This window comes from Heterodontus francisci, chromosome 4 (genome assembly GCF_036365525.1).
Source record: "Heterodontus francisci isolate sHetFra1 chromosome 4, sHetFra1.hap1, whole genome shotgun sequence".
NCBI lineage: Eukaryota > Metazoa > Chordata > Chondrichthyes > Heterodontiformes > Heterodontidae > Heterodontus > Heterodontus francisci.
Window position 1 is genome coordinate 11,374,502 of NC_090374.1, and position 22,022 is coordinate 11,396,523.

Here is a 22,022-nt window from a genome sequence, read left to right on the forward strand (position 1 = left end):
TGCCAGACCTGCTGAGTGGTTCCAGCATTTCTTGTTTTTGTTTCAGATTTCCAGCATCCACAGTATTCTGCTTTTATATAAGGATGAGGCCAGTTTTTCTAGTGGGACAGCGTGTAACAGTTAAATTCAGTACCAATTGCAGCCTGTAGGATAAAATTTCTCAAGTCCTCAAAGTGCTGCAAAAATGAATGAGAGAATAAAGCCGTACAGACCACCTGGCATCGACCTAGACACTGGAAACGACAAAGGCACACCCTGCCCAGTCAACCCTGCAAAGTCCTCCTCACTAATATTTGGGGACTTGAGCCAAGTTTGGGGGAGCTGTCCCACAGACTAGTCAAGCAACAACCTGACAGTCATACTCACAGAATCATGCTAATCAACCAACATCCCAGACAGCTTTATCATCATCCCTGTATGTCCTGTTCCACTGGCAGGACAAACTCATCAGAGGTAGTGGCACAGTGGTATATAGTTGGGACGCAGTGGCCCTGGGAGTCCTCAGTGTTGACTTCAGAACATGTGGAGTCTGTTGGTTTCAGGTCAAATATGGGCGAGGAAACCTCCTGCTGATAACCACCTACCGTCCTCCCTAAGTTGATGAATCAATATTCCTGCATATCAAAGAACAGCACAGGAACAGGCCATTCGGCCCTCCAAGCCTGTGCCGATCTTGATGCCTGCCTAAACTAAAACCTTCTGCACTTTCGGGGACCGTATCTCTCTATTCCCTTCCTATTCATGTATTTGTCAAGATGCCTCTTAAACGTCGCTATCGTACCTGCTTCCACCACCTCCCCCAGCAGCAAGTTCCAGGCACTCACCACCCTCTGTGTAAAGAACTTGCCTCGCACATCCCCTCTAAACTTTGCCCCTCTCACCTTAAACCTATGTCCCCTTGTAACTGACTCTTCCACCCTGGGAAAAAGCTTCTGACTATCCACTCTGTCCATGCTCATAACTTTGTAAACCTCTATCATGTCACCCCTCAACCTCCGTCGTTCCAGTGAAAACAATCCGAGTTTATCCAACCTCTCCTCATAGCTAATGCCCTCCAGACCAGGCAACATCCTGGTAAACCTCTTCTGTACCCTTTCGAAAGCCTCCACGTCCTTCTGGTAGTGTGGCAACCAGAATTGCATGCAATATTCTAAGTGTGGCCTAACTAAAGTTCTGTACAGCTGCAGCATGACTTGCCAATTTTTATACTCTATGCCCCGACCGATGAAGGCAAGCATGCAGTATCGACCACAATTTCGATGGGGAACTTTGTATCTGCATCTTCCCAACCTTATTTGTTATACTACAGAAATTGACATAGATGCAATCTAATATTTCCTTTGTCACTTACTATTTTGCTGAAAATCGAGACAGAATCGTTACACTGCAGAAGGAGGCCATTCGGCCCATCGTGTCCGCGCTGGATCTCTGAAAGAGCAATTCCCTCAGTTCCATTCTCCTGCCTTCTTTCCGTAACCCTGCATGTTCTTCCTTTTCATGTAACTGTCTAATTTCCTTTTGAATGCTTCAATTGAACCTGCCTCCACCACGTTCTCGGGCAGCACCTCCCAGACCTTAACCACTTGCTGCGTGAAAATGTTTTTCCTCATGTCACTTTTGCTTCTCTTACCAAATACTTTAAATCTGTGCCCTCTCGTTCCTGATCCTTTCACGGGTGGTAACAGTTTCTCTCTACTCTGTCCAGACCCCTCATGATTTTGAATACCTCTATCAAATCACCTCTCAGTTTTCTCTTCTCCAAGGAAAGCAGCCCTAACTTCTCCAGTCTATCTTCATAACTGAAGCTTGGCAATCTGCCTGGTTTAAATTTGAAACAAAGCTTGATAGTTGACTGTCAGTCACCATAAACTGGTGCATTCCCCATGGCAACACCTCTGCCAATCAGAGTTCACTGGCCAACCAGTTAGCACTCTCTTCTCATATAGTATAAATTTGTTGCTTCCCTTACATTGGTATTCTTGCGATTTGTCCTGATGAGTGCAAGACAAAAAGCTTCGACAAAATGTCTCTATTTTCAGCAATACTCAAGTTCTGTACTAATAAATAACTACTTACTATTTTCCTCAATCTGGTCCCTGCCATTGTTGGGATATTTCTAATTTTACTGCTATAAATCCCTGAAGGTTGCTAACCAGGTTAATAGGGCTGTTAAGAAGGCATATGTGTTAGCTTTTATTAGTAGGGGGGTCGAGTTTCGGAGCCACGAGGTCATGCTGCAGCTGTACAAAACTCTGGTGAGACCGCACCTGGAGTATTGCGTGCAGTTCTGGTCACCGCATTATAGGAAGGATGTGGAAGCTATGGAAAGGGTGCAGAGGAGATTTACTAGGATGTTGCCTGGTATGGAGGGAAGGTCTTACGAGGAAAGGCTGAGGGACTTGAGGTTGTTTTCGTTGGAGAGAAGGAGGAGGAGAGGTGACTTAATAGAGACATATAAGATAATCAGAGGGTTAGATAGGGTGGATAGTGAGCGTCTTTTTCCTCGGATGGTGATGGCAAACACGAGGGGACATAGCTTCAAGTTGAGGGGTGATAGATATAGGACAGATGTGAGAGGTAGTTTCTTTACTCAGAGAGTAGTAAGGGCGTGGAACGCCCTGCCTGCAGCAGTAGTAGATTCGCCAACTTTAAGGGCATTTAAGTGGACATTGGATAGACACATGGATGAAAATGGAATAGTGTAGGTCAGATGGTTTCACAGGTCGGCGCAACATCGAGGGCCGAAGGGCCTGTACTGCGCTGTAATGTTCTAATTCTAATTTATATCTCTCTAACCTCATCTTATTTCTGCTATTTCCCGGTTCTCCCAATGGTACTACTTAATCTCTCAGAGAACATGGGTCTCAGCTTTTCTTAGCTGCCACTCATCCATCTTGTACAGGTGCCCATCCCTCAGAACTAGTCCCAATGCCCCATGAACCTGAAACCCTCCCTCCTGCTCCACTTCTCCAGCTATCCATTTATCTGCACTATCTTCCTGTTGCTATAGTCACCAGCACATGGGACTAGGAGTAATCCTGAGATTACTACCTTTCTGAGGACCTTTTTTAAAAATCTTTTCCCTGGCTTACCTCGAGCAGCACCAGAAAATGAGGTGCCAACCTGGTTAAGCTACAATACAGGGCTACATGCATGCTGTTGACATCTAAGTGATCCCACAACCAACATATCAGATCAAAGTTCTGCAGTCCTGCCTCATCCATTAAATGGTGGCAATTAACCAACCAATAATCCCATCCTCAATGATAGTGGAGCCCAACACATGAGTGCAATAGACAAGGCTGAAGCATTTGCAAGCATCTTCAGCCAGAAGTGCTGAGTGGATGATTCATCTTGGCCTCCTGAGATTCCACCATCACAAAGGCCAGCATTCAACTTAATTTGATTCACTCCATATGACATCAAGAAACAGCTAAGAGCACTGGATACAGCAAAGGCTATGGGCTCTGATAGCATTCCGGCTGTAGTACTGAAGGCTTATGCTCCAGCACTATCCGCACCTCCAGCCGCCAGGCTATTCCAGTACAGCTGCAAAAGTGACATTTGCCCAGCAATATTGAAAATTGCCCAAGGATGTCATATCCGCAAAAAGCAGGACGAATCTAATTCGATCAATTACAGTCCTGTCAGCCTGCTCTCAGTCATAACCATAGTGATGGAAGAAGTCATCAACAGTGCTATCAAGTGGCAATTGCTCATCAACTTACACTGTCGTCTTTCACTTTTTCAGTCTTGTGGTGTCCTGCGCTATGCAGCATGGTCTTTAATATTAGTTTCTCATTGTGGCACTACCACCATGCTAAATGGGATAGATTTTGAACAGATCTAGCAATGCAAAACTGGGCAGTCGTGAGGCACTGTGGGCCATCAGCATGATCAGAATTGTACTCAACCACAATCTGTAACCTCATGGCCCGACCTATCCCCCACTCTACCATTACCATCAAGCCGGGGGACCAACCCTGGTTCAATGAAGAGTGCAGGAGGGCATGCCGTGAGCAGCACCAGGCACACCTCAAAATGAGGTGTCAACCTGGTGAAGCAACAACCCAGGGCTACTTGCGTGCCAAACAGTGTAAGCAGTATGCAATAGACAGAGCTAAGCAATCACATAACCAATGGATCAGATCTAAGCTTTGCAGTCCTGCCATGAATGGTGGTGGACAATTAAACGACTAACGAGGAGGTGGCTCCACAAATGTCCCCATCCTCAATAATGGGGGAGCCCAGCACATCAGTGCAAAAGATAAGGCTGAAGTATTTGCATCCATCTTTAACCAGAAGTGTCGAGTTGATGATCCATCTCGGCCTCCTCCTGAATTCCCCAACATCACAGATGCCAGTCTTCAGCCAATTGGATTCACTCTGCGTAATATCAAGAAACGACTGAAGGCACTGGATACTGCAAAGGCTATGGGCCCTGAAAACATTCCAGCAATAGTACTGAAGACCTGTGCTCCAGAATATGCTGCGCCTGAAGCCAAGCTGTTCCAGTACAGCTACAACGCTGGCATCTACCCAGCAATGTGGAAAATTGCCCAATACGTCCTGTACTCAAAAAGGACAAGTCAAACCCAGCCAATTACCACCCCATCAGTCTACTCTCGATCATCAGTATAGTGATGGAAGGTGTCGTCGAAGATGCTATCAAGCAGCACTTGCTTAGCAATAACCTGCTCAGTGACACTCAGTTTGGATTCCGTCAGGACCACTCAGGAGGCTCCTGACCTCATTAGAGCCTTGGTTCAAACATGGACAAAAGAGCTGAACTCCAGAGGTGAGGTGAGAGTGACTGCCCTTGACATCAAGGCAGCATTTGACCGAGTATGGTATCAAGGAGCCCTAGCAAAACCGGAGCCAATGAGAATCGGGTAAAATTCTCTGCTGGTTGGAGTCGTACCGAGCACAAAGGAAGATGGTTGTGGTTATTGGAGGTCAATCATCTCAGCTCTAGGACATCACTGCAGGAGTTCCTCAGGGTAGTGTCCTCGGCCCAGCCATCTTCAGCTGCTTCATCAATGACCTTCCTTCAATCATAAGGTCAGAGGTGGGGATATTAGCTGATGGTTGTACAATGTTCAGCACCATTCGCGACTCCTCAGATACTGAAGCAGTCCGTATAGAAATGCAGCAAGACCTGGACAATATCCAGGCTTGGGCTGATAAGTAACAAGTAACATTTGTGCCACACAAGTGCCAGGCAATGACCGTCTCCAACAAGAGTGAATCTAACCATCTCCCTTTGACATTCAATGGCATTACGATTGCTGAATCCTCCACTATCAACAGCCTGGGGGTTACCATTGACCAGAACTGAACTGGAGTAGCCGTATAAACACCATGGCTACAAGAGCAAGTCGGGCTAGGAATCCTGTGGCGAGTAACTCACCTGACTCAGCAAAGCCTGTCCACCATCTACAAGGCACATGTCGGGAGTGTGATGGAATACTCTACTTGCCTGGATGGGAGCAGCTCCAACAACACTCAAGAAACTCGACACCATCCAGGACAAAGTAGCCTGCTTGATAGGCACCGCATCCACAAACGTTCACTTCCTCCACCACCGACGCACAGTGGCAGCAGTGTGTACCATCTACAAGATGCACTGCAGCAACGCACCAAGGCTCATTTGACAGCATCTTCCAAACCTGCGACCTCTACCACCTAGAAAGACAAGGGCAGCAAGTGCATGTCAATACCACCATCTGTAAGTTCCCCTCCCAGCCATACACCATCCTGACTTGGAACAATATCGCCGTTCCTTCACTGTCGCTGGGTCAAATTCCTGGAACTCCCTTCCTTACAGCAGTGTGGGTGTGCCCACCCACATGGACTGCAGCGGTTCAAGAAGGCAGCTCAACAATACCTCTTAAGGGAAATTAGGGATGGGCAATAAATGCTGGCCTAGCCAGAGACGCATCCTATGAACCAATAAAAAAAGACAGTTAGTTTGGGATGGACACTCATTTTAGGCTAGTTTTATGGTGACCAGTGATAGCTTGATAGCCAAATTCTGTATATATACCATGTGACTCCAGTTCACCTGGTGCTGGGTTTTATTTCTGTGTGACAATGCAACATGGTATATGACTTGGTTTTAATATTTATGTGTAATTAAAAAGCAAAATGTGATAGAAGTATGCGATAGGTCCATAAACAACAAAGAGAAAAGGCAGGTATATGTATCAGACACTGTCAGTCATTTGAGTCCTGCTGAAGAGTCCCATCAGAAAAGTTATACTATTCCTTTCCTGTGTCGCCAGACTTGTTTTATACGAACTGCATTTTCTGTTTTTATTTTAGATTTCAAAAAATGGGATTTTTTCCACCATTTTTATCCATGTGTATGTGCTAAGTACTAATGCGATGATCACTCTGTGTTCCCTGCCATACACCCATTCTCTATACTGATGCATTGTTTTCTAGGACACAGAGGAGGCAATAATGCAGAACCTGCGAGACAGCGATGTCCTGAATAACAAAGACAACCTTAGGTGGAACTGGAACTTAATCTCAACCATTCTTAAGGTAGCAGTATAAGGAAATCACTTAAGCTCTGTATCTGTTAATACTTAAATTTGGTGATAATTACAGTGAAAATGTCAGTAATAGATGCGAATTATCCTCTTTTTTCCTCCAGTTTTAATATCAAGCTTTCAATGCTTAGATACAAAATAAAGCTTCCTCTATACTGTCCCACCAATACTCCCACGGCAGGTACATCATGGGTTAGTTGCAGGTTAAAGTTCCCTCTACGCTGCCTTAGCACTGGCAGTTGGACTCATTCTTGGCAGGAGTTGGGTTGAAACTGCCTGAAATAGAATGAAGCCCAGAGCTGCTGGCACTCAGTGTCTCTTATTATCTCTCCCACACTCTGCTCCATTCGTCATCTGAATCTTGCTGAGCTGTGGTGCTTCAGCTGGAGATTGTGGTGTCTACCAGTCGTGGGGGTGGGAAAATCAAACAGCTGTTTCAGATTGTGCCACTTAGCAGCCACCTCGATAGAGCCTGTACAACAGACTGCTCATGCACTCAACAACCAAAGCAGAGAAGTTGGAGAATGGAGCAAATGAAGAGTCCAAATTAAATTTAGACACTGGCCTTAACTTAGGAACGTATTGCTATTTGGGAGAAGTGACATTGAAACCTGGGTCCCAGAGGTGATCATGATGTGAGATCTAACCGTGCTGTTTGTCTCTATTCTAAGTGCCAATGGGTTCTCTGATTTATGAAATTAAGTACTTTGTCCTTTTGCAGTGGCCCAATGTAAACCTGCGGAACTACAAAGATGAACAGTTGCACAGGTGAGTGTGGACTGTGCTGGTGTCTCTCATTGGGTGGTGGGGGAGATGGGCAACAAACAATGAGCATATTTGTTCTGCTGACCGTTTGTAAACAGAATAAGATTTTTTTGAACAGGAAAGTGCCAGTGGGCCCAGAAAGGCCGTCCCTTCGAATCAACTCCACCTACCCATCTCGCCATATCCCTCAATCCTACCTACCAATCCTCTCGCCACATATCCCTCAATCCCACCCTCTCCCCATATCCCTCAACCCCACCTTTCTAACCATACCCCTCAATCTCACCTACCCACCTCCTCCTCATATCCCTCAATCCCACTTTCTCCCCATGTTTCTCAATACCACCTATCCACTCACTCGTCATTTCACCATATCCCACCATATCAATTGTACCTTCTCACCATATTCCTCAACCTCACAACTGTTTCCTCTCACCTACCCAACTTCTCACCATATCCCTCAACCCCTCTGACCTACATTTTTACCACAACCTTCACCCCACCAACGCATTCTCACCATATCCCTCAACCCCTTCAGTCTAGAAAAATATCTAATTGCTTCTTCAACCTGTTTACCCCCTGTGTTTCAATGTCCTTCACTGGTAACTTATTCTGTTCTTTAATTACCTTTTAAATGAAAAGTAGTAGCAACTTCTTTCTAACTTAGTTTTAACTTGTGTCACCGTTTGAGCAAAATGCTACCTATAGTGAAAGTTTCAATCAACTCTATAACCTAAAACTATCTGCTGAATTTAAAGGGTGTGTGTCATGCTCTTTTTTTCTCTCTCTCTATCTCTACCCAGTTGTTTTTCTTTCACCTTGATCACTGCTTCTATCTTTCCTCCTTGTTTAGGTTTGTGCGCCGATTGCTTTATTTTTATAAGCCCAGTGGTAAACTGTACGCTAACATGGAGCTGGATCATGCTATGGGAAAGCAACTGACTGTAGTGGGCTGCCAGTTCACTGAGTTCCTGCTCGAGTCTAACGAGGTGAGCTTGTCAGCTTCTTACTGTGCACGTGCAACAAAGAATTTTTATGCACGACAGTTTAAAACTAATTCTGGTTGGCAAGCTGTAACGAGTGGTGTGCCACAGGGATCAGTGCTGGGGCCTCAATTTTTTACAATTTATGTAAATGACTCGGGTGAAGGGACCGAAGGTTTGGTTACTAAATTTGCTGATGGGACAAAGATAGGTAGGAAAGTGCGTTGTGAAGAGGACATAAGGAGGCTACAAAGGGACAAAGACGGAGGTGGAGGGGCGACATGATGGAGGTTTGCAAAGTTATGAGTGGCATGGACAGAGTGGATAGTCAGAAGCTTTTTCCTAGGGTGGAAGAGTCAGTTACTAGGGGACATAGGTTTAAGGTGAGAGGGGCAAAGTTTAGAGGGGATGTGCGAGGCAAGTTCTTTACACAGAGGGTGGTGAGTGCCTGGAACTTGCTGCCGGGGGAGGTGGTGGAAGCAGGTATGATAGCGACGTTTAAGAGGCATCTTGACAAATACATGAATATGATGGGAATAGAGGGATACAGTCCCCGGAAGTGCAGAAGGTTTTAGTTTAGACAGGCATCAAGCTCGGCGCAGGCTTTGAGGGCCGAATGGCCTGCTCCTGTGCGGTGCTGTTCTTTGTTCTTTGTAGATAGGTTAAGTGAGTGAGCAAAAATTTTGCAAATGGAGTATAATGTGGGAAAATCTGAAATTGTCCACTTTGACAGGAGGAATAAAAAAGTATATTATCTAAATGGTGAATGATTGCAGAGCTCTGAGTTGCAGAGGGATCTGGGTGTTCTAGTGCATGAATCGCAAAAGGTTTGTATGCAATTAGGAAAGCTGATAGAATATTATCGTTTATTGTGAGGGGAATTGAATACAGAAGTAGGGAGGTTATGTTTCAGTTATACAGGGCATTGGTGAGACCACATCTGGAATACTGTGTACAGTATTGGCCTTATTTGAGGAAGGATGTAAATGTTAGATGCAGTTCAGAGGAGGTTTACTGGACTAATACCTGGAATGGGTGGGTTGTCTTATGAGGAAAGGTTGGACAGGCTGGGCTTGTATCAGCTGGAGTTTAGAAGAGTAAGAGGCGACTTGATTGAAACATACAACAACCTGAGGGGTCTTGACTAGGTAGATGTGGAAAAGATGTTTCCCCTTGTGGGAGAATCTAGAACTGGGGGGGTCACTGTTTAAAAATATGGGGTTGCCCATTTAAGATAGAGATAAGGAGAAATTTTTTCTCAGAGGGTCGTGAGTCTTTGGAACTCTTACTCAAAAGGCAGTGGAAGCAGAGTCTTTAAATATTTTTTAAGGCAGAGGTAGATAGATTCTTGATGAGCAAGGTGGTGAAAGATTTATTTTATTTTATTTTATTTAGAGTTGCAGCACTGAAACAGGCCCTTCGGCCCACCGAGTCTGTGCCGACCATCAACCACCCATTTATACTAATCCTACATTAATCCCATATTCCTACCCCATCCGCACCTTTACTCAATTCCCCTACCACCTATCTATACTAGGGGCAATTTATAATGGCCAATTTACCTATCAACCTGCAAGTCTTTAGCTGTGGGAGGAAACCGTAACACCCGGTGAAAACCCACGCGGTCACAGGGAGAACTTGCAAACTGCGCACAGGCAGTACCCAGAATTGAACCCGGGTCGCTGAGGCTGTGAGGCTGCGTTGCTAATCACTGCGCCACTGTGGTTATCGGGGGGTAGGCGGGAAAGTGGAGTCAAGGTTACAATCAGATCAGTCATGAATGGTGGAACGGGCTCAAGGAGCCGAGTGGCCTACTCCTGCTCCCATGTATGCTCGTATGCATTTGAAAAGCATTGTGTTCATAAAATGGTTACAGCACCGAAGGGTCTGTTTGTTAATTTGGATACCCAGAGGAACAGTTCTGGATTGAAGAGAGTTAGAGAGATGATGAGGTGAATTGAGATGTCGTATTTAGGGGATTTGGGTTTTAAAAGTCTGTAGGTTGTAGAAGGAAGGGTAAGACTAAGGGAGGGGAGGAGTTCCACAGTTTAAAGGTCCTGGGAAAGAGTGAGTTGAACTCCGAGGTGGTGCTGTGACTTTGATTTTAATACAGTAATATTGCAGAAGGAGGGATAGTGCATAGGATCTTTTATTTCAAGGATAGTGTATTTGAAGGAACAAGAGGAAAGTGCAGAATAATTGTGTCTATAGTATCGACAAAATGGAGAGACAGTTATAGTCGTGATGGAGAAAGAGTCGGGAGCATAGCAGAGTGGGATCACCTGTTGAACAAGCAAAAACAAGCTTTTTCTTGTGTTCATTCTGGAACTGAGCATCAAGTTAAAAACGCCTTCCCAGATTAGGAGGAATATTTAGTCCTCTGCCGGATTGGGTTTTATAGTTCACCTCTGTACAGGTAAGTCACCTGTTACCAGTCCCTATTACAGAATCAATCCTCATTTCAAACCTCCAAACTGGAGTCAGGTGTGAGAGGATGGTAGAAGGAAGAAGAGTTTCAATTCTGGTGATGTTGCAGCTTTCTAGAGGTTGCTATTTCAGACAGGCAGAGCACTCATCTTCCTTTTCTATTTGTTCCGTATTGTTGCAGGATGGTCAGACGTACCTGGAGGAGCTGGTAAAGGACATTGTGCAGTGGCTGTCCTCTTCCTCCGGCCTGAAACATGAGCGAAGCTTGCAAAACAATGGTTTGCTTAGCACCCTCAGTCAGCACTACTTTCTGATCATCGGTACCCTATCCTCTCACCCGCATGGGGTCAAGGTGTTGGAGAAATGCAGCATGTTCCAGTGGTATGTCATGGTCAAAGTGAATTTGAGATTTTAAAAAAATACAAATGCTGGAAATCTGTCCTATATGGCAGAGCTGAACGAGGAAGGGGTCACATCTGAAATGTTAAACCCCAGAAAATGCAGGGTAAACCAAAAACCCATTCACAAATGGTTAAACCCAAAATGTTATGCCAACTTTGTTGCACTGTCTTTCCTCTTTCAGGTGCTCACTGAGTTGGAAATTTTCAGAGTTCCTTCTTATCTCATTGATTTATTGTTGGAAAGTGGCAGCCGTGCCAGCTGGCAGATGCACGAGTGCAATAAAAATAGAAAATGTTGGAAATACTCAGCAGGTGTGGAGAGAGAAGCAGGTTTAATGTTTCAGGTCTGTGACCTTTCATCAGAACACGAGTGCAATGCAGCCAGTGATTTTCTGTCAGTTTCCCCATCTCTGTGTAAGGGTGCTTGGTGCCTGCCGCCTCCCCACGACAACATCTGATGTAGTTGAACGGCAAGCAACTGCTCTGCCTCGCAAGCGAGGTGGACTACTCTGGCTTGACTTATGTCCATTTTTTCTTTCTTTCTTCCGTCCCTAGCCCAACTATTTCGCTCCTTCCTCAGCATTTGTTGAGATTCATTTTCCCCATTCCGGGCTGTCCTCTCCTACCTTGGCCAAGTGGCCATGTTTTCTGTTACACAGCTGGTGGTAATACTTTTGGAGACTCTAGCTAAGAAAACCATGGGGGCAGTATAGTAAGAACTTTCCATGTAACCTGTGCCCTGGGATGTTTGGGACAGTGTAGAGGGAGCTTTACTCCAGCTAACCCGTGCTGTTGCTGCCATTGGAGTTTTTGATGCTGAATGGTTGTCTGAAATTGAGTCTTCCATTTCCTGACATTGGCATTCTTCACCTTCAGGAGAAAAAACTGATGAAATATTTGAATGCCTTTTATTTTTATTCACAGAATCACAGAATTGTTACTGCATAGAAGGAGGCCATTCGGTCTGTCATGTCTGTGCTGGCTCTCCGAAGGAGCAATTCACTCAGTGCCACCCTCCCGCTTTCTCCCCGTAGCCCTGCACATTCTTCCTTTTCAGATAATAATCCAATTGTCTCTTGAATGCCTCATTTGAATCTGCCTCCACCATACTCTCAGGCAGTGCATTCCAGATCCTTACTACTTGCTCCAGTTAGTTGTTTAACTGTCCACCACCATTCGTGACTGAATGTGGCAGGACTGCAGAGCTTAGATCTGATCTGTTGGTTATGGGATTGCTTAGCTCTATCGCATGCTGCTTATGCTGTTTAGCATGCAAATAGTCCTGGGTTGTAGTTTCACCAGTTTGGCACTTCATTTTGAGGTATGCCTGGTGCTGCTCTTTCATGCCCTCCTGCACTCTTCATTGAACTAGGGTAGGTCCCCTGGCTTGATGGTAATGGTAGAGTGGGGGATATGCTGGGCCATGAGGTTACAGGTTGTAGTTGAGTACGATGGATGGTAGGACCCCAGGAAGTACAGAAGGTCAGAGGGATCTTGGTGTACTTGTCCATAGGTCACTGAAGGCAGCAACAGAGGTAGATGAGGTGGTTCGGAAGGCATATGGGATACTTGCCTTTATCAGCCGAGGCATAGAATATAAGAGCAGGGAGGTTATGATGGAGCTGTATAAAATGCTAGTTAGGCCACAGCTGGAATACTGTGTACAGTTCTGGGCACCACACTATAGGAAGGATGTGATTGCACTGGAGAGGGTGCAGAGCAGATTCACCAGGATGTTGCCTGGGCTGCAGCATTTCAGCTATGAAGAGAGACTGAAAAGGCTAGGGTTGTTTTCCTTAGAGCAGAGAAGGCTGAGGGGGGACATGATTCAGGTGTACAAAATTATGAGGGGCATTGATCGGTTAGATAGGAAGAAACTTTTTCCCTTAGCAGAGGGGTCAATAACCAGGGGGCCATAGATTTAAGGTAAGGGGCAGAAGGTTTAGAGGGGACTTGAGGAAAAAAAATTTCACCCAGAGGCTGGTTGGAATCTGGAATGCACTGCCTGAAGTGATGGTAGAGGCAGGAACCCTCACAATATTTAAGAAGTATTTAGATGAGCATTTGAAACGCCATAGCATGCAAGGCTGCGGGCTGAGTGCTGGAAAATGGGATTAGAATAGTTAGGTGCTTGATGGGCGCGATGGGCCGAAGGGCCTGTTTCTGTGCTGTATAACTCTATGATTCTATGAAAATATTTTTCCTCATGTCTCCGTTGCTTCTTTTGCCAATTAACCCTGAATCTGTGTTCTCTTGTTTTTGATCCTTCCAACAAGGGAAACAGTTTCTCCCGATCTATTCTGCCCAGACCCCTCATGATTTTGAATACCTCTATCAAATCATCTCGCAACCTTCTCCAAGGAAAACCGTCCTAACTTCTCCAGTCTTATCTTCACTGAATTTCATCATCCCCTGCACCATTCTCGTGAATCTTTTCTATACTCTCTCCAATGCCCTCACATCTTTCCTAAAGTTCAGTGCCCAGAACCGGATGCGTTACTCCAGCTCAGGCCCAACTAGTGTCTTATATGGCAAAGGAAGCCATTCAGGTAGGGGCGAGCAAAAAGGAAAGTACAAGTATTGGAAAATAGCGAATGTAACTCCTTATTCGAAAAGGGAAGGAGACAGAAAGCAGGAAACTGCAGGTCAGTTAGCTTAACATCTGTCTTAGGGAAAATGTTAGAAGCTGCTATTAAAGATGTTATAGCTGGGCATTTAGAAAAATTCAAGGTACTCAAGACAGAGTCAACATGGTTTTGTGAAAGGGAAATCATGTGTAACACCAATTTATTGGAGTTCTTTGAGGGAGTTACATGTGCTGTGGATAAAGGGGCAGAAGGTGGATGTATTGTACTTAGATTTCCAGAAGGCATTTGATAAGGTGCCACATCAAAAGTTATTGCAGAAAATAAAAGCTCATGGTGTCGTGGGTTAGATATTGGCATGAATAAAAGATTAGCTGGCTAACGGGAAATAGAGAGTAGGCATAAATGGGTAGTTTTCTGGTTGGCAAGATGTAACGAGTGGTATGCCACAGGGATCAGTGCTGGGGCCGCAACTTTTTACAATTTATATAGATGACTTGGATGAAGGGACCAAAGGTATGGTTGCTAAATTTGCTGATGACACAAAGTTAGGTAGGAAAGTAACTTGTGAAGATGACATAAGGGGGCTACAAAGGGATATCGAAAGGTTAAGTGAGTGGGCAAACTTTGAAAATAGGAGCAGGAGTAGGCCATTCGGCCCTTTGAGCCTGCTCCGCCATTCATTATGATCATGGCTGATCATCCAATTCAGTAACCTGTTCCCGCTTTCGCCCCATACTCTTTGATCTCTTTAAACCCAAGAGCTATATCTATAGAAACATAAACAAAGACCTGACTAATGGAGTATAATGTGGCAACGTGTGAAATTGTCCACTTTGGCAGGAAGAGTAAAAAAGAAGCATATTATCTAAATGGTGAGAGATTGCAGAGCTCGAGATGCAGCGGGAGCTGGGTGTCCTAGTGCATGAGGTCAGTAGGCAGGAACAGCACGTAATTAGGAAAGCTAATAGAATGTTATCATTTATCGCGAGGGAAATTGAATACAAAAGTAGAGAGGTTATGCTTCAGCTATACAGGGCATTGGTGAGACTACAACTGGAGCACTGTGTACAGTACTGGTCTCCTTATTTAAGGAAGCATGTAAATGTGTTGGAGGCAGTACAGAGAAGGTTTACTACACTAATACCTGGAATGGTCGGGCTGTCTTACGAGGAAAGATTGGACAGGCTAGGCTTGTTCTTTTGGGCCTCCTTATCTCGAGAGACAATGGATACGCGCCTGGAGGTGGTCAGTGGTTTGTGAAGCAGCGCCTGGAGTGGCTATAAAGGCTAATTCTAGAGTGACAGGCTCTTCCACAGGTGCTGCAGAGAAATTTGTTTGTCGGGGCTGTTGCATAATTGGCTCTCCCCTTGCGCCTCTGTCTTTTTTCCTGCCAACTACTAAGTCTCTTCGACTCGCCACATTTTAGCCCTGTCTTTATGGTTGCCCGCCAGCTCTGGCGAACGCTGGCAACTGACTCCCACGACTTGTGATCAATGTCACACGATTTCATGTCGCGTTTGCAGACGTCTGTAAAGCGGAGACATGGACGGCCGGTGGGTCTGATACCAGTGCTGAGCTCGCTGTACAATGTGTCTTTGGGGATCCTGCCATCTTCCATGCGGCTCACATGGCCAAGCCATCTCAAGCGCCGCTGACTCAGTAGTGTGTACAAGCTGGGGATGTTGGCCGCTTTGAGGACTTCTGTGTTGGAGATACGGTCCTGCCACCTGATGCCAAGTATTCTCCGGAGGCAGCGAAGATGGAATGAATTGAAACGTCGCTCTTGGCTGGCATACGTTGTCCAGGCCTCGCTGCCACAGAGCAAGGTACTGAGGACACAGGCTTGATACACTCGGACTTTTGTGTTCCGTGTCAGTGCGCCATTTTCCCACACTCTCTTGGCCAGTCTGGACATAGCAGTGGAAGCCTTACCCATGCGCTTGTTGATTTCTGCATCTAGAGACAGGTTACTGGTGATAGTTGAGCCTAGGTAGGTGAACTCTTGAACCACTTCCAGAGCGTGGTCGCCAATATTGATGGATGGAGCATTTCTGACTTCCTGCCCCATGATGTTCGTTTTCTTGAGGCTGATGGTTGGGCCAAATTCATTGCAGGCAACCGCAAACCTGTCGATGAGACTCTGCAGGCACTCTTCAGTGTGAGATGTTAAAGCAGCATCGTCAGCAAAGAGGAGTTCCCTGATGAGGACTTTCCGTACTCTGGACTTCGCTCTTAGACGGGCAAGGTTGAACAACCTGCCCCCTGATCTTGTGTGGAGGAAAATTCCTTCTTCAGAGGACTTGAACGCATGTGAAAGCAGCAGGGAGAAGAAAATCCCAAAAAGTGTGGGTGCGAGAACACAGCCCTGTTTCATGCCACTCAGGATAGGGAAGGGCTCTGATGAGCCACCATGTTGAATTGTGCCTTTCATATTGTCATGGAATGAGGTGATGATACTTAGTAGCTTTGGTGGGCATCCAATCTTTTCTCGTAGTCTGAAGAGACCACTTCTGCTGACAAGGTCAAAGGCTTTGGTGAGATCAATGAAAGCAATGTAGAGGGGCATCTGTTGTTCGCAGCATTTTTCCTGTAGCTGGTGAAGGGAGAACAGCATGTCAATGGTCGATCTCTCTGCTCGAAAACCACACTGTGCCTCAGGGTAGACATGCTCGGCCAGCCTCTGGAGCCTGTTTAAAGCCACTCGAGCAAAGACTATCCCCACTATGCTGAGCAGGGAGATTTCACGGTAGTTGTTGCAGTCACCGCAGTCACCTTTGTTTTTATAGAGGGTGATGATATTGGCATCGCGCATGTCCTGTGGTACTGCTCCCTCGTCCCAGCACAGGCATAGCAGTTCATGTAGTGCTGAGAGTATAGCAGGCTTGGCACTCTTGATTATTTCAGGGGTAATGCTGTCCTTCCCAGGGGCTTTTCCGCTGGCTAGAGAATCAATGGCATCACTGAGTTCCGATTTGGTTGGCTGTATGTCCAGCTCATCCATGACTGGTAGAGGCTGGGCTGCATTGAGGGCAGTCTCAGTGGCAGCATTCTCCCTGGAGTACAGTTCTAGGTAGTGCTCAACCCAGCGGTCCATTTGTTTGTGTTGGTCAGTGATTATGTCCCCTGATTTAGATTTGAGGAGGGCGATCTTCTTGATGGTTGGCCCAAGAGCTCTCTTCATGCCATCATACGTTCTTCTGATGTTTCTGGTGTCGGAGGCCAGCTGAATATGACTGCATAGGTATTGCCAGTAGTCATTTGCGCAGCGCCTGGCTGTTCTTTGTGCAGTGCTTCTGGCTCCTTTAAGTGCTGCGGATGTTAAATCGCTGGGGGCTTTCTTGTAGTTCAACAGTGCAATGCGCTTAGCGGCTATGACTGGAATTTAGAAGAGTAAGAGGCGACTTGATTGAAACATAATATCCTGAGGGGTCTTGACAGGGTGGATGTGGAAAGGGTGTTTCCCCTTGTGGGAGAATCTAGAACTAGGGGGTCACTGTTTAAAAATAAGGGGTCGCCCACTTAAGACACAGATGAGGAGAAATATTTGAGTCTTTGCCTCAAAAGGCAGTGGAAGCAGAGTCTTTGAATATTTTTAAGGCAGAGGTAGGTAGATGCTTGATAAGCAAGTGGGTAGAAGGTTATCAGGGTAGATGGAAATGTGGAGTAATCAGTTCAGCCATGAACTTATTGAATGGCGGAGCAGGCTCAAAGGACCGAGTGGACCTACTCATAGAGTCATAGAGAGATACAGCACTGAAACGTGCCCTTCGGCCCACTGAATCTGTGCCGACCATCAACCACCCATTTATACTAATCCTACATTAATCCCATATTCCCTACCACATCCCCACCTTCCCTCAATTCTCCTACCACCTACCTACAATTGGGGCAATTTACAATGGCCAATTAACCTATCAACCTGCAAGTCTTCGGCTGTGGGAGGAAAACGTAGCACCCGGCGGAAACTCATGCGGTCACAGGGAGAACTTGCAAACTCCGCACAGGCAATACCCAGAACTGAACCCAGGTCGCTGGAGTTGTGAGGCTACGGTGCTAGCCACTGTGCCGCTCCTAATTTGTATGTTTGTATGTAAGAACATAAGACTAAGGAACAGAAGTAGATCATGTGGTCCATCGAGCCTGCTCCACCATTCAAAACGATCATGGCTGATCTTGGGCTTCAATTCCATTTTCCTGCCCAAAGTAGTGGATTTGGGACTGTGTAATGAGGGGGATTGACATTGTTCCCTGCAGCAAAGAGCTGTGTTGCCTGCCCGGTGCCAGAGTTCGGGACATCTGCTCTCAGCTGGAGAAGAACTTAAAGTGAGAGGAGGAAGATCCAGTTGTCGTGGTCCATGTAGGTACCAACGACATAGGCAGTACAAGGAAAGAGGTTCTGCTTGGAGAGTATGAGGAGCGAGGCACCAAATTTAGAAGCAGAACCTCAAAGGTAATAATCCCTGAATTATTATCTGACCCATGTGCAAATTGGAGTAGGGTAAATAAGATTAGAGAAATGAGTGCATGGATCAAAGATTGGTGTGGTAGAAGTGGGTTCCGGTTCGTGGGGCACTGGCAGCAGTACTGGGGAAAGTGGGGGCTGTACCGTTGGGACAGTCTACACCCGAACTGTACTGGGACCAGTGTTATAGCGAGCCGCATAACTAGGGAAGTAGAGAAGGTTTTAAACTAAATAGTGGGGGCAAGGGATCAAATTTGGGAAGCTGTGGTAAATCAAAGAGTAGAGACAAGGTGAGAGAGTATTAATATGGGAAAAGATAAACAGGCCATAACAGGAAGGGACAGTGAGTACAAATCGAAGAGTAAATCAGCTGACCAGGCTAGAGGTTACAAAAAAAAATTAAAGCACAAAACTAATGGCTCTGTATCTGAATGCATGTAGCATTCGAAACAAAACAGATGAACTGAAAGCACAAATAGAAATAAATAAGTATGATCTGTTAGCCATTACAGAGACAAAGCAGCAGGATGACATAGATTGGGACCTGAATATTGAAGGGTACATGACATTGAGGGAAGGACAGGAAGCCAGGAAAAGTTAGAGGTGTGGCACTGTTAATTAATGATGGTATTAGCACAATAGAGAAGGATGACCTAAGTTCAGGAAACTAGGATGTAGAAGCGGTTTGGGTTGAGATGAGAAATGATAAAGGCAAGAAGTCACTAGTGGGAGTGGTGTACAAGCCCCCTAACAGTAACCACACAATAGGATGGGATATAAAAGAAGAGATAATGGGTCCTCGTCAGAAAGGTACGGCGACGATCATGGGGAATTTTAATCTACATATAGACCCGAAAACTCAGATGGGCAAAGGTAGCCTAGATGAAGAGTTCATAGAATATGTTCGGGATAGTTTCTTAGAACAGTTCTGGATCCAACCAGAGAGCAGGCTATACTAGACCTGGTATTGTGAAATGAGACAGGATTAATTGATGACCTCATAGTGAAGGCACCCCCTAGGCAGCAGTGACATAATATGATTGAATTTTACATCCAGTTTGAGGTGGGTCCAAGACTAGTATTTTAAACTTAATAAGGACAACTATGAGGGCATGAAAGCAGAGCTAGCAAAAGTGAACTGGCAATGTAGGTTAAGGGATAGGTCAATAGAGATGCAGTGGCAGACATTTAAGGGGATATTTCAGAATACACAGAATAGATACATTCCAATGAGAAAGAAAAATTCCAAGGGGTGGACCCACCATCCGTAGTTAACTAAAAAAGTTAAAGACAGTATCAAACTTAAAGAAAAAGCATGTAATTGCGCAAAGATGGTGGCAGGTCAGAAGATTGGACAATATAAAAAGCAACAAAGAATGACTAAAAGATTAATAAGGAGGGAAAAATTAGAGTACAAGAGAAAGCTAGCTAGAAATATAAAAACAGATAGTAAGGGTTTCTGTAGATATTTTAAAAAGAGTTAACAAAGTGAGTGTTGATCCTATAGAAAGTGAGTCTGGGGAATTAATAAGGGAAAATAAGGAGATGGCAGATGAATTGAAGAGGTATTTTGCATCGGTCTTATACATAGAGGATACAAATAATATCCCAGATATAATTGTAATTCAAGAAATTGAAGGGAGGGAGGAACTCAAGAAAATTACAATCACCAGGGAAGTAGTATGGAGCAAATTGTTGGAGCTGCAGGCTGACAGGTCCCCGGGTCCTAATGGACTTCATTCTAGGGTCTTACAAGAAGTGACTAGTTAGATAGTTAACATACAAGATCTTGAGGGGTCTCGACAGGGTGGATGTGGAAAGGATGTTTCCTCATGTGGGAGAATGTAAAATTAGGGGTCACTGTTTAAAAATAAGGAGTCACCCATTTAAGACAGATGAGAATTTTTTTTCTCTTGGATAGAAGACAGATAAAAGACAGGACCTCTAGGGTTGTAATCTCGGGATTACTCTCTGTACCACGTGCCAGTGAGGCTAGAAATAGGAAGATAGTGCAGCTAAACACGTGGCTGAACAGCCGGTGTAGAAGGGAGGGTTTCAGATACCTGGACCATTGGGATCTCTTCAGGGACAGATGGGACCTGTGCAAGAAGGGCGGGTTGCATCTAAACTGGAGGGGCACAAATATCCTGGCTACGAGGTTTGCTAGCGTCACTCGGGAGGGTTTAAACGAGTGTGGCAGAGGGGTGGGAACCAGAGCAGTAGGACAGCAAGTGAAATAAATGAGGGGAAACTAATAAATCAGGCCAGTAAGACTAAGAGGAAGAGCAGGCAGGGAGATGTTGTGGAGCATAGCGGGATTGGTGGTCTGAAGTGCATTTGTTTCAATGCGAGAAGTATAACAGGTAAGGCAGATGAACTTAGAGCTTGGATCAGTACTTGGAGCTATGATGTTGTTGCTATTAGAGACTTGGTTGAGGGAAGGACAGGATTGGCAGCTAAATGTTCCAGGATTTAGAAGCTTCAGGCGGGATAGAGGGGGATGTAAAAGGGGTGGGGGAGTTGCATTACTGGTTAAGGAGAATATCACAGCTGTACTGCGGGAGGACACCTCGGAGGGGTTGTGCAACGAGGCAATATGGGTGGAGCGCAGGAATAGGAAGGGTGCAGTCACGATGTTGGGGGTTTTTTACAGGCTTCCCAACAGCCAGCGGGAGGTAGAGGAGCAGATATGTAGAGAGATTTTGGAAAGATGTAAAGGTAACAGGGTTGTAGTGGGGGGTGATTTTAACTTCCCCTATATTGATTGGGACTCACTTAGTGCTAGGGGCTTAGATGGGGCAGAATTTGTAAGGAGCATCCAGGAGGGCTGCTTGAAACAATATGCAGATAGTCCAACTAGGGATGGGGCCGTACTGGACCTGGTATTGGGGAATGAGCCCGGCCATGTGGTCGAAGTTTCAGTAGGGGAGCATTTCGGGAACAGTGACCATAATTCAATAAGTTTTAAGGTACTTGTGGATAAGGATAAGAGTAGTCCTTGGGTGAAGGTGCTAAATTGGGGGAAGGCTAATTATAACGATATTAGGCAGGAACTGAAGAATTTAGATTGGGGGCAGCTATTGGAGGGTAAATCAACATCTGACATGTGGGAGTCTTTCAAATGTCAGTTGATTAGAATCCAGGACCGGCATGTTCCTAAGAGGAAGAAGGATAAGTTTGGCAAGTTTCGGGAACCTTGGATAACGCGGGATATTGTGAGCCTAGTCAAAAAGAAAAAGGAAGCATTTGTAAGGGCTGGAAGGCTAGGAACAGACGAATCCCTTGAGGAATATAAAGACAGTAGACAGGAACTTATGCAAGGAGTCAGGAGGGCTAAAAGTGGTCATGAAAAGTCATTGGCAAACAGGATTAAGGATAATCCCAAGGCTTTTTATACATATATAAAGAGCAAGAGGGTAACTAGGGAAAGGGATGGCCCACTCAAGGACAGAGAAGGGAATCTCTGTGTGGAGCCAGAGGAAATGGGGGAGGTACTAAATGAGTACTTTGCATCAGTATTCACCAAAGAGAAGGACTTGGTGAATGATGAGCCTAGGGAAGGGAGTGTAGATAGTCTTAGTCATCTCATTATCAAAAAGGAGGAGGTGTTGGGTGTCTTGTAAAGCATTAAGGTAGATAAGTCCCCAGGGCCTGATGGGATCTACCGCAGAATACTGAGGGAGGCAAGGGAAGAAATTGCTGAGGCCTTGACAGAAATCTTTGCATCCTCATTGGCTACAGGTGAGGTCCCAGAGGACTGGAGAATAGCCAATGTTGTTCCTTTGTTTAAGAAGGGTAGCAAGGATAATCCAGGAAATTATAGGCTGGTGAGATTTACG

General features: G+C 45.5%; 1 protein-coding gene across 3 annotated transcripts in view; it reads left to right on the plus strand.

Annotated features, from left to right (window-relative positions):
- The window catches only part of rictora (RPTOR independent companion of MTOR, complex 2 a), a 373,719-nt gene that overhangs the window by 226,478 nt on the left and 125,219 nt on the right, over window positions 1–22,022 (plus strand). For all 3 annotated transcript variants that reach the window (XM_068029133.1, XM_068029132.1, XM_068029135.1), the window contains 4 exons: window positions 6,448–6,549; window positions 7,279–7,325; window positions 8,176–8,311; window positions 10,914–11,113. In XM_068029133.1, coding sequence (XP_067885234.1) covers window positions 6,448–6,549; window positions 7,279–7,325; window positions 8,176–8,311; window positions 10,914–11,113 — 485 coding nt within the window. The remainder of the gene's footprint in view (window positions 1–6,447; window positions 6,550–7,278; window positions 7,326–8,175; window positions 8,312–10,913; window positions 11,114–22,022) is intronic.